General features: G+C 40.2%; 1 protein-coding gene across 4 annotated transcripts in view; it reads right to left on the reverse strand.

Annotated features, from left to right (window-relative positions):
* The window catches only part of SORCS1 (sortilin related VPS10 domain containing receptor 1), a 502,497-nt gene that overhangs the window by 123,162 nt on the left and 364,719 nt on the right, over positions 1-14,616 (reverse strand). For all 4 annotated transcript variants that reach the window (XM_027063022.2, XM_015082978.3, XM_027063024.2 and 1 more), the window contains exon 7: positions 2,395-2,513. In XM_027063022.2, the coding sequence (XP_026918823.1) occupies positions 2,395-2,513 (119 nt within the window). The remainder of the gene's footprint in view (positions 1-2,394; positions 2,514-14,616) is intronic.

Genomic DNA, 14,616 nt, shown 5'->3' on the forward strand with positions numbered 1-14,616 from the left:
TGTGAACTGGTCTGAGGCCCAACCTAGCCCACTGGGTGAACATAAAATTCTTGGATTTGCCCTGTAGCTCAGAAACAAGGAAACATTTTCATTTCCTTTTTATTTTTCTTCTCTTTTGTGTTTCTAACGAGAGAAGCCTTAGGGTATATTGACTTAACGTCCATCAGCCGTCCCCAGCTATCCAGCCCAAGACTATGACCACGCAAACAGGTCCCCATGCCATATCAGAAGGAAACAGCCCAGGTGAAACAGCGGCAGAGCTGGAGCCTCTCATCTCTGAGCGCTGAGTTCCGTTTGATGCTGTGCCCTAGATGAATGCGAGTATGTCTCACATACAGCCGCGCTGCTGACACATTAGACGGAAAACTGGCCAGGATCATAGCCCCAAATCATCATAGATCTCTATCTTCCAGAAGAGAACTCTGAGCTACCTCCTCCAAGTCTGTCCAGCACATACAGCCCAGTGAAGCCTGTGGGTGTGAGGGAGGGCAAGAAGGGGTGCAGTCTTCCAGCATGAGCACTGTTTCGTGGAGTGGCAATGGCTCTACTGTCAGTCTCCCTCTCCTTTGTAGCCGCTGTTTTTTTTTTTTCCCAGTTTGGTTGAGATGTCCACATTTAAGATAGGTAACTTTAAAGTGTACAATGTGATGATTTGATAAATGCATATACTGCAAAATGATGATCATAATAAGGTTAGTTGACACCTCTATCCCCTCATTTAATTATGATATTTTGTGTGTACTGAAATCATTTAAAATCTACTGTCTTCATAACCGTCGAGTATATATTACAATATTGGTAATTATAGTCACTATGCTATACATTAGATCCTCAGAACTTATTCATCTAATAGCTGGAAATTTGTACCCTTTGACCAACGTCTCCCCACCTCCCAACCCGCAGCAAGGACCATCTAGTCTGTATTTCTATGAGTTGGTGGAGTCACTCTTAATCCATACAAATATCTGGAGCTGGAAAATCAGTTGGAGTTTGCATACTCAGATTGTGTCAACAAATGCCGTGGGTGAAGGTCCATCAGACACGTACGAGAGTGACCGGCAAATTATCTTGTCCACCATGATTGGGCCAGATCACCTCCTAATTCTAGGGATGGGTTATGTTCACAGTGTTCACAGGATCATGTTCACAGAGGTATGGGTAGAAAATACATAACATTTTAAAGGCAGAATTGATTCTCATTGGTTAGTCATATATGTGGATTACAAATCATTATTAGAAAACAGAAAAGGTTCCTGGCAGAAACAGTGATTGAGAAAGGAATTATAGATACAACCAATATGTGTAACCATTTTAATATCACTTGATAATTTGATGCTGAAGTTATCAGAGTACTCATTATTCATTTCCCCAACAAAGAAATGAAGTGTATGTGTATGTATAATCATTTGCAAAACATTTTAAGAGTACATAGGTTGATTTTGTGCATTTTGAACATTTGCTTCCTTAAAACATGGGATTGAATATTCTGAATTATGATTTCTTGTCCAAATAAATATATTAGTGTTAAGAATGTGTCTCAATCATAGTGAAATTGTGTGTGTGTATGTATATATATATAATGTGTGTAAAAATGAATATATGTAATAAATATATGTCAATATATTTAATACACACACACACACACACACACACACACACAGAACTATTCAGCAATTGTACCTTTGTCACTCTTACCATGGGAAGCAATAAGTGAAGTCTGTCTAAACTTACCTAACAACTAAGTAAATCACTGTTCAAACAAACCTAAAACTTTCCTGAAATGCTGAAAAGCAGCAAAGCATACTTGCTCCCTGTCTCTTCTAACCACTTTACCTCAAAAGGTTTCCCACTCTCTTTAGGAGAGAAAAACCCGACTGCATACATCTTCACTTCTCATCCTAATCATAGTCAGAGCATGACAATAATGGCTGATTACTCTCCACCTCGCCTCTGCCTCCCACTACCTCCAGTCACCCCGCAGCTTCCTGTTGCCATCTGTTTCTCTATTTTTAAGGTAAGTATTGAGGAACAGGCTGATTGGCTGACTCTTCTGATAGGAAGAGAGTGACATATCCACTCAGTCTCACTGAAGGCAGAGGAAGGGTGAACAAAAGTGCGCATCATTCTGGAGACAACCTTCATACTCTAAGCGGTGCCTCCGTGACCACGTGTTGATAAGGTCCTCCAGACGCTGCTCAAAGGAGCTAATTAATATTCCGTGAGCATAGAAGCTTCGACACTTGGCAATGTTCCTTTTGTCAAGAAGATAATGATTTTATTTTTCTTCCTTTTTTTACCCTCAAGGGAGTGTAAGCAGGCAAAGGAGGCTGCATTAGGGATGGAAGCAGGGAAGAGAACTGTCTGAGACAATCAACAGAAGTGGATCTTTCATACCTGAACAAACACATAATCATCCTGGACAATCAAAGAGTCTGGGTCAATGTAGCCTGGGAAGGGTTTATTCCTGTTGGCCTCTGTGCAGTTCTGCATTCGGCAAGTTAGGTACTGTGAATCTGAAAGAAAAAAAAAAAAGGTAGGGGGAAGGTATACACACTGAGTATCACACTCAGAGTCGACCTTTTTTCTTTCCCTTCCTATCTCCGATTCTTAAAACAAATCTCACATTCTTTAGCTGCATTGTTTTTACCATTATTATCGTTCAAAGTGGTATCATTATTATTTTACTCATTCTTTTTTTGAGAGAGCACAAATGGCAGAGAGGGGCAGAGGGAGAGAGAATCTTAAGCAGGCCTACGCTCAGCGTAGAACCTGACACAGGGTTTGATCCCACCCCCTGGGATTATGACCTGAGCCAAAATCAAGAGTCGGACACTCAACCGACTGAGCCATCCAGGCACCCCATTATTTTACTCACTTTCTGTCAACACCATCACCAGCATGCCCCCTCACCTCCACCAAACCTTGCCATCCTGGAATACTAAATCCTCATTAATTAATTTTCCTCTCCCAAACCTAAATGAAAATATTTTTAAAAACTGGCAATAATATTTACGATTTCCTAATTATTTTTTTGCATTTGTAGGCTCTTCCTCCACACTCTGACCTTTGACCAACAAGCAGGGAAACATGGATATAACATGCATTTACCAGCCATCTCATGCAAGAAGTTATAAACATTGTTATAAGCAGTAAAATTCCATGTCAAGACAAACGCCTTTCTTCTAATAATTTTAAGTGAAATAGAATAGAGAGGAGTTTCCTTGGGTCCAATAATTTGCTCTTGGGTCAATTGCTCCTTGGGTCAGTAATTCTACAGATGAGAAAACCAAGACCCTGGATCTTACCTGAGACTTGACAGCAGATGGTAAACCTATCAGTTAAATTAACTCTTCTATACATTTGCTATCTATGGCTGGAAGTGCAATGTATCAGGGTGGCTGCCTTGGTTTCTCAACCACAGCTATTCTGCTCTCTCTACTAATCAGACGTCATTTCATACTTAAAACTCCTTTTGCCTCCTTGCACTTAAAATAAATTCAAATCTTCTACCACCCACCACTCCAATGTCCCCACATGTTAATCTCTTCTTCTCTCTGTGAGTCTTCTAATCTGGCTTCCTTTACATGCAGAAGTTTGGCTAAACTTTCTACTACTTACGAGACTTTTCGCTTGTATTCCCTCTGCCTAAAATGCTTTTCCCCTGGTTGTTCGCAAAGAAAGTTCTAGATTTCAGTCTACTATTATTTCTGAGGGTCTTGCATGATTACTCTGGATCACACACCATTTTGTTAATTCCCCCCCATGGAATTCATTTCTGTCTGTCTCTATTAGAATATAAGCTACTTGAAGATAGTGACTCCTTTTACTTGTTGTTCACTGATGTACCCTCAGGTTCTAATACTGTTCCAGGGACATATTGGCCAATGAGTAAATATTCACTTGAATGTGCCTTTTTATTGTAATATATCTTTTTCAATGAAGAAGAAAGTCATTTTACCTTTTTTTTTTCCTTGATGCTTAATAAATGGATGTTTGATTTTAGGATATCAGGGATGTATAAAGAAATCCACTATTCCAAATTAAAACAAAATAAGGAGATGAAGATTTACATGAAATGGGGGTAGGCAATAGTATAGCATTGGATGCAAGGATTCACTAATGACTTCTCTCAAGGACATTTCCAGGACCATCTTTACCTATGGAAATTGGGTAAAATCTGTATTCTACAAGGAGGACCATAAGGGGGCGGCATGCATATTTGCTCCATCTGACCAAGGACATGTAATTGCGGATAAGCTCTTATGAGACTGGAGATGAACTTTATTCACAATATTCCTTCATGCCTCTGCTGTCTGTGGGGATGGGATGGCTCTGAAGTACTTTAAGCCATCTGGTTGTAGTGAAACTATCTCTGTAGATGAACTACAGAAGAGCCATCTACTCACTCTTAGTTACCACCTTCTTCAAACATTCTTTATCATTCCATCTTAGGGCATAACTCAAGGTCTTTCTCCTTGAAGACAATTTCTGGGAGTCAGTCCTTCCCAGAATCGTCCCCTTTCCCACCATAGCACACAAAATATTCACCTCACAGTTTCACACTCCACCAGATTCTTCCACATCTTTTAAACGACTTTTATTTTTCCAAAGGTAGCTTGGGGTCACAGCAATGGACACTGGTAACTATGAGACCGGGGCTTGAGTTCTTATCTGGTCACTTACTAGCTACATAGTTCAAAAGAAATTTCAATCTCCTGAGCCTTGCCACCCTCATCCATTAAATGTGAATGCCAATGTCAACTCTCTTGAATTTTGGCTCTAAGGATTAACTATAATAGCATACATGCTGAATGTTTTAAAACTCAAATGTGTACAGATACGAGCTGTTATCAATAATGATAACATTCCTATTTTCTCTTTTGCTACCTTTCACAATAATTGGATCAGTTTGGGGGCCTTTTAAAGGCTAGTTAAACTGAATTTGAGTACTCCAGTTATGTTTCTGTATCAGCTATGTTTCTTTTGGTGACCTGCCCGATACCCATTCCTCCCGGCCTCTTTGATGGAAAAGCCAATACTGGATCGGTTGACTTATCCTTCCTCCTGCATGACTGAGAAGTGCCCATATGCAAGGATTAATCCTCTTGGGTCTATGCCCGCAAAAGGTCTTCTGACTCCCCTTGCCATTGGTTGGTTCAGGAAAGAGCATTAAAACTGAGTTCTAGTAAATGAGAAGAGAGGGCAGTCTTGTAAGGGGCTGCAGGGGAGAGACCAGGAAATACAGAAGAAGACCCTGTTCTGCCTCTCTAGAATAATGTGATGCTGAGAACTGCTCTAGCCTTCTTTTTACATAGAGGAGCCAGTAAGCTTACAGTTAAGCTTACCTAATGAGTATGCAAAGAGATGAAAAGGACCTATTTCCTGATGACACTGAGTTACTGATTATACTGAACTTACAGCTGCTCTTTTTCTGCACTTCTTATGTGAGATAATGAACAAAAACAATGACTAACCAAACTAAATCAAAGATTCCTGATTAGGAGGTCTTGGCCTTCAAATTACAAATACAACTTCCAATCAGAATTTCTTGGACTGTCACCTGATGAGAACTTTTGATAAATACACAGTGCTTGTTTTCTTTGTATGGGGTCTCAGAGTTTAAAGCTTTCTTAAGACTTGAACCTCCTCTCCAAAGGTTCCTGAACAAGTATAAGACGGAAAATATAAAGATACACTTCTCATATTTATAACTCAGCTATTGAGAAACTATGAAGCTGAGGGATTTGGGAAGAAAATAAAAGAGCAGGGAAACTAACAATTGTTGAATACCAATGTGCCAGGTTCACATTTATTTCATACATTTAATCTTGATAATACTACAAAGTATAATATATCAACTATTTTTTTAGATAAAGAGAATGAAGCTCAAATACGTAATGTTTTACAGAAATAGCATTATGGGTTTCAAACTTGGTTGGCTCCAAAGCTGGTTTATTTCCACTACTCTGTATTGTGTGAAGAATGCTGTTAAGTTTGGGGCCAACTTCTGTTAATTATATTTCGTCTTTGATCTAAGTAGCAATGCATACACCCAGATACAAAAAGAAAGACAAGTAAATTTATATTTTGTGTGGAGTAATTTGGCAATAGGATCAAGATCCTTGAAAATACTCTCTTTGACCTCACATTTATTTCTGAGAATTCTAACCAAGGGAATAAGTAATGATCTATGCAAAGATTTAGGTACTTCAATTTTCATCAGTGTTGTTTATAACAAAACTAAATAGAAAAATGGTCAAACATAGAGGAATAACTTTTTAAAACCTCAGAACATGCATAGTTTGTTATTAAAATCCTGATTCTAAAGAGTATATGAAGATTTACAGAAGTGGTTAATGCATTTCATATAATAAAAATAGATTTCTAATTAATAATTTGTATCAATGCTTTAATTTCTTAGTTTTAAAAAACAGACCTCGGTTATTTAAGAAGTTAACATTGGGGAGAGCTAGGTAAAGCTGTACTATCTTGGTAACTTTTCTGTTTACCTAAAACTATTCCAAAATAAGTAGGTTACCAAAATATGTGCATATCAACCCGATTTTCTGCAAGTTGTATATATAGATATCTACATATGTATGCTTACACTGGAAAAATGAATAAAAGATATACATGAGATGTCAACAGTAGTATACAGGTAGTGATATGAGAGAAGGAGACAACTGTGTGCAAAGCCCTGGAAAGCATGTCTCAGCCAGGAAGTGGAGGGGGCGTGTGAGATCTGTCCCACAAAAATCAGAGAAGCTTCTCTAATTCCTCTGCTTCTCCCACTCCCCATGACACATACTGAGGCAGAGCACCACGAACAATATGTGTAATGAGCCCATCTTTGGGCTAAGAAATACCAAAGGTTCCATTGGGCGACACAAGCAAAGTCCCAGGGAAGAGGCTTTGAAACCACTGCTTGCTTAGAGAGGCTCAAAGTGAAATTTGCAAGCTGAAGGGGAAATGAACAATGTTGAGCTGCCTGCCCCTGGTAAAGGGCTCCTGGTTTGTTCTCTTTCTCCTCCTAATGGAAACAGAGAGAAATTGGCTGCACTTCATAATGAGGGACCAATCACTCTTATTCCCCTTGGGGCTTACTATAATAGCATTAAGTATGATGAACTCTTTCCATATTCAATTCTAGTCAGTGTATGATGCGATTCCATAGGAAGTATCTTGTAATTTGGCATTAATTAACGTCAATTAATGCATGCAACTGCTAGACTTTAGAATTAATTTCATTACTTTTCCCACACAGATGTTTTCCTTGCCATAGGTAATTAGGGCCCTGTGCTGCTCTTCTCAGGCATCCTCACTCTGTATAACAGCTGCTGCTTGGCATAATGCAATTCCCACCCCTGCAGAATCTGTGATGTAGACAAAGGCTGCCTTTCGAAGGCCAGGCTTTAAGCAGAGGAACAGGGCTTTAAATGCAGGTTCAAGGCCTGCTAGCTTTGTAAATGTAAGCAACCACTTCACCTCTCTGCACGCTGATCTGTAAAATGGAAAAGATGGGAGCCATCTTGCCGGTGGTTGTGATGCCCAAAGACTTCAGTCATGAAATGTGTTCAGTCTAGGGCTGGGCTAGACCGTGCTCCATTAACAGGAGCAGTGATTGCTACTGAAGTCCTCTCTCTTGAATCACCAGTACCATCCACTGTGTCTCAACTGTAAAGTACTCCAGACATCTCTACCTGACACATCTTTCTTCATATTTGATGTTTGGTTTCAATTAAAGATTTTTTAAAGTCTTTTTCAAAGCACCATGAAAAGTATTCTCCTTGTATAATTAATAGGTGTTTGTGTGAGTCAGTGGGCAGTGGGAAGAAATGGAAGATAACCAGGGGTATGAAGAGGACATGAGAGTTGGCTGGGTGCCCAGCACACGGGGCCTGTCAGCCTGCAGCCATATTGCTTTGCAAATGCTTCCTCCTGTTGGGAATGATGTTCTAGGTCCTAGCTCTATCTCCAACATGCTGCATGACTCTGAGAAGGTCACTTAGCAAGCCAGGTTTCAGACTTTTTCTCTTTGTAATGAAGATTATTAGAACTTTAGAACTATAGGGCACCTGAGTGGCTCAGTTGGTTAAGCATCCAACTTCGGCTCAGGTCATGATCTCACGGTTTGTGGGTTCGAGTGTCCCCCCATCGGGCTCTGTGCTGACAGCTCAGAGCCTGGAGCCTGCTTCAGATACCATGTCTCCCTCTCTCTCTGCTCCTCCCCTGCTCCACTCTGTCTCATTCTCTCAAAAATAAGCATTAAAAAGAAAAAAAAGAGAGAACTTTAGAACTAAAAAAGGACATTAAGAATCAGACTATTACTTTAAGATCTGACAGGTCTTCACTATACTTTACCCATTGAAACCTCCCACCCCTGCCTGAAGAAATGAAGCTCCGTGATGTTGCTGGTTAAGTCTACATTTTCAGGACTTCTGCTATTTCTAAACAGCACGTTCATTCCTGGCTGACACCTGTGTCCATTCAGGCAGTTACTCGGGTTTGAATTTCCTTTTCCTTGCCTGTTACCCTGCCCAAATACTTGCTGGGCTTTCTTCTGTGGGGTTTTGCCTGAGGCTCAGGCTGACCTCTCCTTTCCCAGAATCTCTCCAATGATAGCAGCAGCAGCATTAACCTCCAGAATTACCACAGTGACCTCTTCTCTGGGTCAGGAACCATGCTAAGTGGATCGCATGCTTTTTCTTTTTTAAACTTTGTAAAAAAAAATTCAGAAAGAGGTACTTTTTACAGATGAAGAACTCCAGACTTAGAGACGAGATTTGTCCAAGCTCACATGCTAGTAAATGACACAGCAAGAAAAACATCACAGATCTCTAGAACTCTACCAGTGATTCTATTATTCAAAAAATATTTAGCACCAAATCCTTTTGTATACCTTAATATTACAAAAGTTTCATTTTAGACAAAACCATAAACTCTGTAGGCAGTCAGTCATGAGCACTTTAAAACTCACCCTAAACTCCATTAATTTTCAACCTTAAAACAGGGAAGTTTTTAAAGCCCATGCATCTGCATATAAATCTTTCTTTTGTCCTTTATATTGTTCCATTGTTTGTTTGAGAACTTTCGTCTTAAATGTTCCCACCTAACACACATACACACACACACACACACACACACACACACACACCCGTCGAGCCCACATGCTTGTGCTCATATAACCTTCAGTACCATCAGGGTTCTAGAGCCCTCTGTGGCATGTACCAGTCAGAAATTGGCATCTGCAAAAATGAGACTCTAGCCATGGCCCCTGAAAATACTATGCAGAGTTCAAAAAATTTCCATGAAAATTATAAACTTAGATTAAATGTTCTCCCTTGGCATAACAAGATTGTGGCATTGCTTTCTTCTATGAAATCTCTTGATTTGGGTCCAGTATAACTTTCTAAATGTCTTCAGGAGGTCATGACTACTCCAGGAAAAGTTCTGAGATCATACCTTTTTTTTTTTGCAAAGTACAGGACTAGGAAATAGGGCCATGAGACAGAACATAGAGACTTAATAATTTAATAGAAATGCAAAAAAAAAAATAACTTGCCAACTATAATGCGGTATGGTGAGTGCATCCCAGGAAGGATCAGGTGCTGGGAGCCCACAGGTGAGGGTCACCCAAATTTATACCTCTCCACAGATGGTCTACTTTGTGCCAGAAATTGTCTTGTGACAGCATTTATTTTAGTTTGCATCACACAGAACTGTGGACCTGTTATGCCCACCTGGCTAGCAGATTTTTGGGGATAGAGACTATTTCACTATTCACTCAAATATGACATCTCCCCTAACTACAAGGTAAAGTCGAGGAGAGTGAGGCCTTTGCAACGTTCCCTTCCATCTCTCCTTTGCGTCTGGGACAGCACCTGGCACAGCATTCAGGTCCAATGATATCTGTTGAATGAAAGAATAGTATGTCTGAGGTGAAGCAAACCTGGCTTCATATTCTAGCCCTGAGGCAATGGTGAAAACATTTAATCCTTGAAAGCCTTGTTTTCCTCAAAGTTAAAATGAGAAAGATAACAACAGAGGCTATTTCCGAGAACTGATGTAAGGGTGCAGCGAAAGATTAGCAGGAAGTGCCTTAGTGCCTGGCCAATGATATTGGAATATAATCCATGACACCAGCACCATTGTTGCTCGAGAACATAGAGGACAAAGGAAGGGAATGTAGGAGTCAGTGCCAAGATCTTTAGAACACTTTTTTTTTTTTAAGCAGGAGTCAGAAGCACTAGGAACTTTCCAGATGGCTGGAAATTGTCACACATTATATGGACTAGTGCTGCTGTGTCCTGGGGGATCCTAAACACCCAGTAGAAACCCAGACCTCTGTCGTAGAGTTAAAGCCTGGGGATGATAGGTTTGTCTTGCGTACCTCTGTCCTCTCCTCCTGAGGATGGGAAGTCAGGGCACAGACCTTCCCACTGCGGCTGGGCATACAGGACACAGGGGAAGTAACACATAGCTGGTACAAAGAGCACACTTTGAAAGCTGCCCAGCTGAGCCTGTGGCTGTGTGTCACTGTCAGGTGTTCACTGCTGTGTGGGGAAGCCTGTGTTATCACGTTTCACGCTTTTCTGGTTAGTTTTCAGGGCTGTCTTTCAGGCTACTAACTCAGAGGCCGAGCTGAAATCACAAGTAGTTGAAAGGAAGTGGCTTTTGCAGTACGAACAATGGGATCAGAACGAAACAGCCAGGAAAAAAGCCAACCGCAAGGTGCCGCCATGCCGCCTAATGCCTGACGCCTGCTGTGGGGACAGGAAAAGAAGGTAAATGAAGATTATAAAACATGGCGTCTAATAATGCCAGTTGGTGTGCTAGTGTTGGGACCTTAGCTGGAGGGAGAGTGGCGAGGCTGATCCTTTTTTAGATTTATTTTTATTATTTTTTTTGATCCTTTTTTAGATTTATATACACACGCCAAAGTGTGAATCTTCCCTAGAACGTTAAAGAGATTTGGTATCATTTGAAGGTTCCTTGATGAGGAAATACAAATAGCCAATAAATAAATGAATGAATGAATAAGTAAATAAATAATCTTGATCTCGTTCATAATTAAATCGATGCAAATTAAGACAACAGGGCATGGCTCTTTGCTCATCAGATGGGTTATTATTGAAAGATCTCTGATAATGCCCTGGACTACTGAGGGCTTACAAACACACGCAGACATCCTCATAGTGAGTGAGTGTGCACGACACAAGCACCTCAGGGGACAACGTAACAAGGTCTGCTGAAATGCTAAATGTATATACTTGCAGACCCAGGGATCTGCTTGCAGTTATTAAATTTCTCTTTTCAGCAGGGCTTGCTGCCTGCACAAGGGTGAGTGCTTACTAACCAAGTAAGTAACGTGTGTGCATGTGGATGTATGTATTGGCACCGCTTGAAAGGGCCAAATACCTACACGTCTGTCAGTGAGAGAACGGCAAACTAGCTTACAGCTGCCTGCACGGTAGGGTTTTTTGTAGTGATCGGTCATGAAGTGACTACATTTATATGTGCCAATGTGGAAAAATTTAACTGGCTATGGTATTCTCCAACAGTGAATTTGGCATAACGGTTTTACAACATGAACATTTCTGAGTGTGTATGTATGTGTATGCGCATACGTATTCACCGGTATGGGCCCAAACGATTTCTGAAAAAATGCAGGATAAATATTAAAAAAAAAATTACCACCTCTGGGGAATGGGAAGGGAGGTCAGGAAGTGGGCTTTACTTTTCACTTGATGCACCTGAGTGCGGCTTATCCTTTTTTTTTTTTTTTTTTATTGTCATGGCTGCTACTTTTGTTGTTATAAAAGTCATCTATTTTTATAGGAAGAACTGAAAGCGCCCCGCAGATGACATCCTGAGGACTGATGAGAACCGAGGTCCCCATCACGACCCCAGAGCATTGCGGCCGTGTTTCCTCTCTCCAGACACTGCTAGGCATGCTATTCAATATGGAAATCAATTGGAGCGCTGGAGAATAGGAAATGGAAAGGGGATGTCCAGTTCTCACCAACGACCAGAATTTGTGGTATGGTGGTTACATAAAGTTGTGAGTCTCCTTTGATTTTTATTTCACCTTGTAAAATGCTGGTCTGTGGTTCATTTCAGCAAGAGTTTTTGGGCATTTTCACAGTTGGTTGAAGGGCCAAGGTTGTTTTTCCCCAGTGAAAGAGATTAGTCCTTATGCAAGTTGTTATAAGGTTACTTACTCATGCAAATAGACAACGAGCCCAGTAATTGTCCCCTGTCCCTTGTCCATGGTAGCACGGATCACCACCAGTACGGAAACACTCATGTCACTGGCGAGGCTGTTCATTTTAGAAGTGAAAGGGAGGAGCAATAAAGTTTAAACTAGGTATTACAGGTTTCCTTCCAAGGTCATGTTTGCAGATGTGTATGAAAATAGAACTATGCATCCCTGCATAATTGGTGTGTGAAGAATTCTGGTAACAGTTCTGTTCTTTTCTTCCACAGTCACATAGACAAACACACGGCATACAATTACAGGGAGTTGGACAGGTTCTCACATGCCCCCATTAGCCCTCCAGGCCTCTGCTGACTCTCCAGGACTCTGCAGGCCCTTAAAGCCCTTCTTTAAGAAGACATGCTTAACGTGGATGGAACTGGAGAGTGTTATGTTAAGTGAAATAAGCCATACAGAGAAAGACAGATACGATATGTTTTCACTCTTATGTGGATCCTGAGAAACTTAACAGAAACCCATGGGGGAGGGGAAGGAAAAAAAAGAAAAAAAGAGGTTAGAGTGGGAGAGACAGCGAAAGCATAAGAGACTCTTAAAAACTGAGAACAAACTGAGGGTTGATGGGGGGTGGGAGGGAGGGGAGGGGAGGTGATGGGCATTGAAGAGGGCATCTTTTGGGATGAGCACTGGGTGTTGTATGGAAACTAATTTGACAATAAATTTCATATAATAAAAATAAAGAAAGAAAGAAAGAAAGAAAGAAAGAAAGAAAGAAAGAAAGAAAGAATAAAAAAAGAAGACATGCTTATACAGATAAGGACATTTATTAAGTCAACAGATGGGTCAGTTTCTGAGCTTTGTTTTGTACACAGAACCAAAATAAAATAGGATATGGCTTTTCACAAAGCTTTCAATCCAATGGTTTAGTTAACATTTTCTAACCCCATGCATTACATTCACAAATGCATTTATATTAGGTGAATCAGTAGAATATAGGTTTCATTTTTATTATTTTAGTGCACTGGGTGCATATAATGCATGTGTGAAAGCACATTCTCTCTCTCTCTCTCTGGCTGTCTGGCTCTCTCTCTCTCTCTCTCTCTCAGACACACACACACACACACACACACACACACACACACACACAAGATATTTAAACAGCAAAATCTTTATACCTGGGGTGAGGACCTGTCAATTTGTTCCGAGTTAGATGCAAGGGCCAATAACAAATGCCACATCCAATAAATACATTCAAAATTTTCCAGTAATAATTCCTGTGATTGATTGTAATTGAGGTTGCCTCCCAAGGTAGAGAGGTAAGGCAAGGAATAATAGCAACGTTGTCACAGTGTAAACCGTAAGACATCCAGATTCTAGAGCCCAGTGGCAGAAATGTCTATGCTAGTCATAGACCATAACAGAGCAAATGCTTTCCAGAGCTTACTTGTCCTCAACTGTGGAGACTTCGGTTGAAACAGAAATAAATTATAAAATGTAACCTAGGGAAATTTGAAATGAGACTAAAACCAAACTTTGAATATCAAGCCCAGATAAGTATTTGTAAGCCTCCCTGTAGGGAGGAGACACATAAGCTAGTATAGGATTTTTCCTGTGTCAAAACTACAAAATTCCTGAATCCATTAACATCAGAAAGAAAGTACTTATTCAAAGTAAAAAATATCGTATTGATTTGGTATATAGCCTACAAGACGCATGACCTGGAATATAAACAATGGGTTCTACATACTTAAATTGCGTCCTAAATAACCTTGAAGGCACAGAAAAACAAGAAGGATCTCCATCAGAGAATAGGGAGAGAGGTAACATCAGACATTGGAATTTCTAGAGCCACTGACCAGCCTGGAACCTGAGTTTAATAAATACACTCTCCATAAAAATAAATAAATAAATAAATAAAACATAAATACACTCTCCACTATATTTGTTAATAATACCTTACTACTCTGATCTCTCTGTGGTCTTTCCTACTCCCCTCTTCCTCTCTGTTTCTTTGACCTGAAGTAGGTACCTTAAGGAAGAGGAAGAGAGAAAGAGTGCAAAAGGGGTAGGAGGTAGAGAGCGAGAGTGAGAGCGAGAGAGCGAGAGAGAGAGAAAGAGAGAGAGAGACTGAATATGATATTGAGAAAATCTCATTTTTTTATACCCAGTCAGGTCAGGCATTATGCTTAGATCCTTTATTTCAATTGGTAGGTAATTTCTTTTTTCCTGTTTTGTTTTGACAGGGATAACTTTTCAAATTAAATCCCTTTATTGAATTTTCACTCTTGGGTAGTTTCTGAAGATGCTGCCTTTGCAAAAAAAAAAAAAAGTAAAATAAAATAAATAAAATTAGAACTGATCTATTTCATGCCATGTGAAAGCTGAGCCTGAGATGACAGCCT

Source organism: Acinonyx jubatus, chromosome D2 (assembly GCF_027475565.1).
Source record: "Acinonyx jubatus isolate Ajub_Pintada_27869175 chromosome D2, VMU_Ajub_asm_v1.0, whole genome shotgun sequence".
Taxonomy (NCBI): Eukaryota; Metazoa; Chordata; class Mammalia; order Carnivora; family Felidae; genus Acinonyx; species Acinonyx jubatus.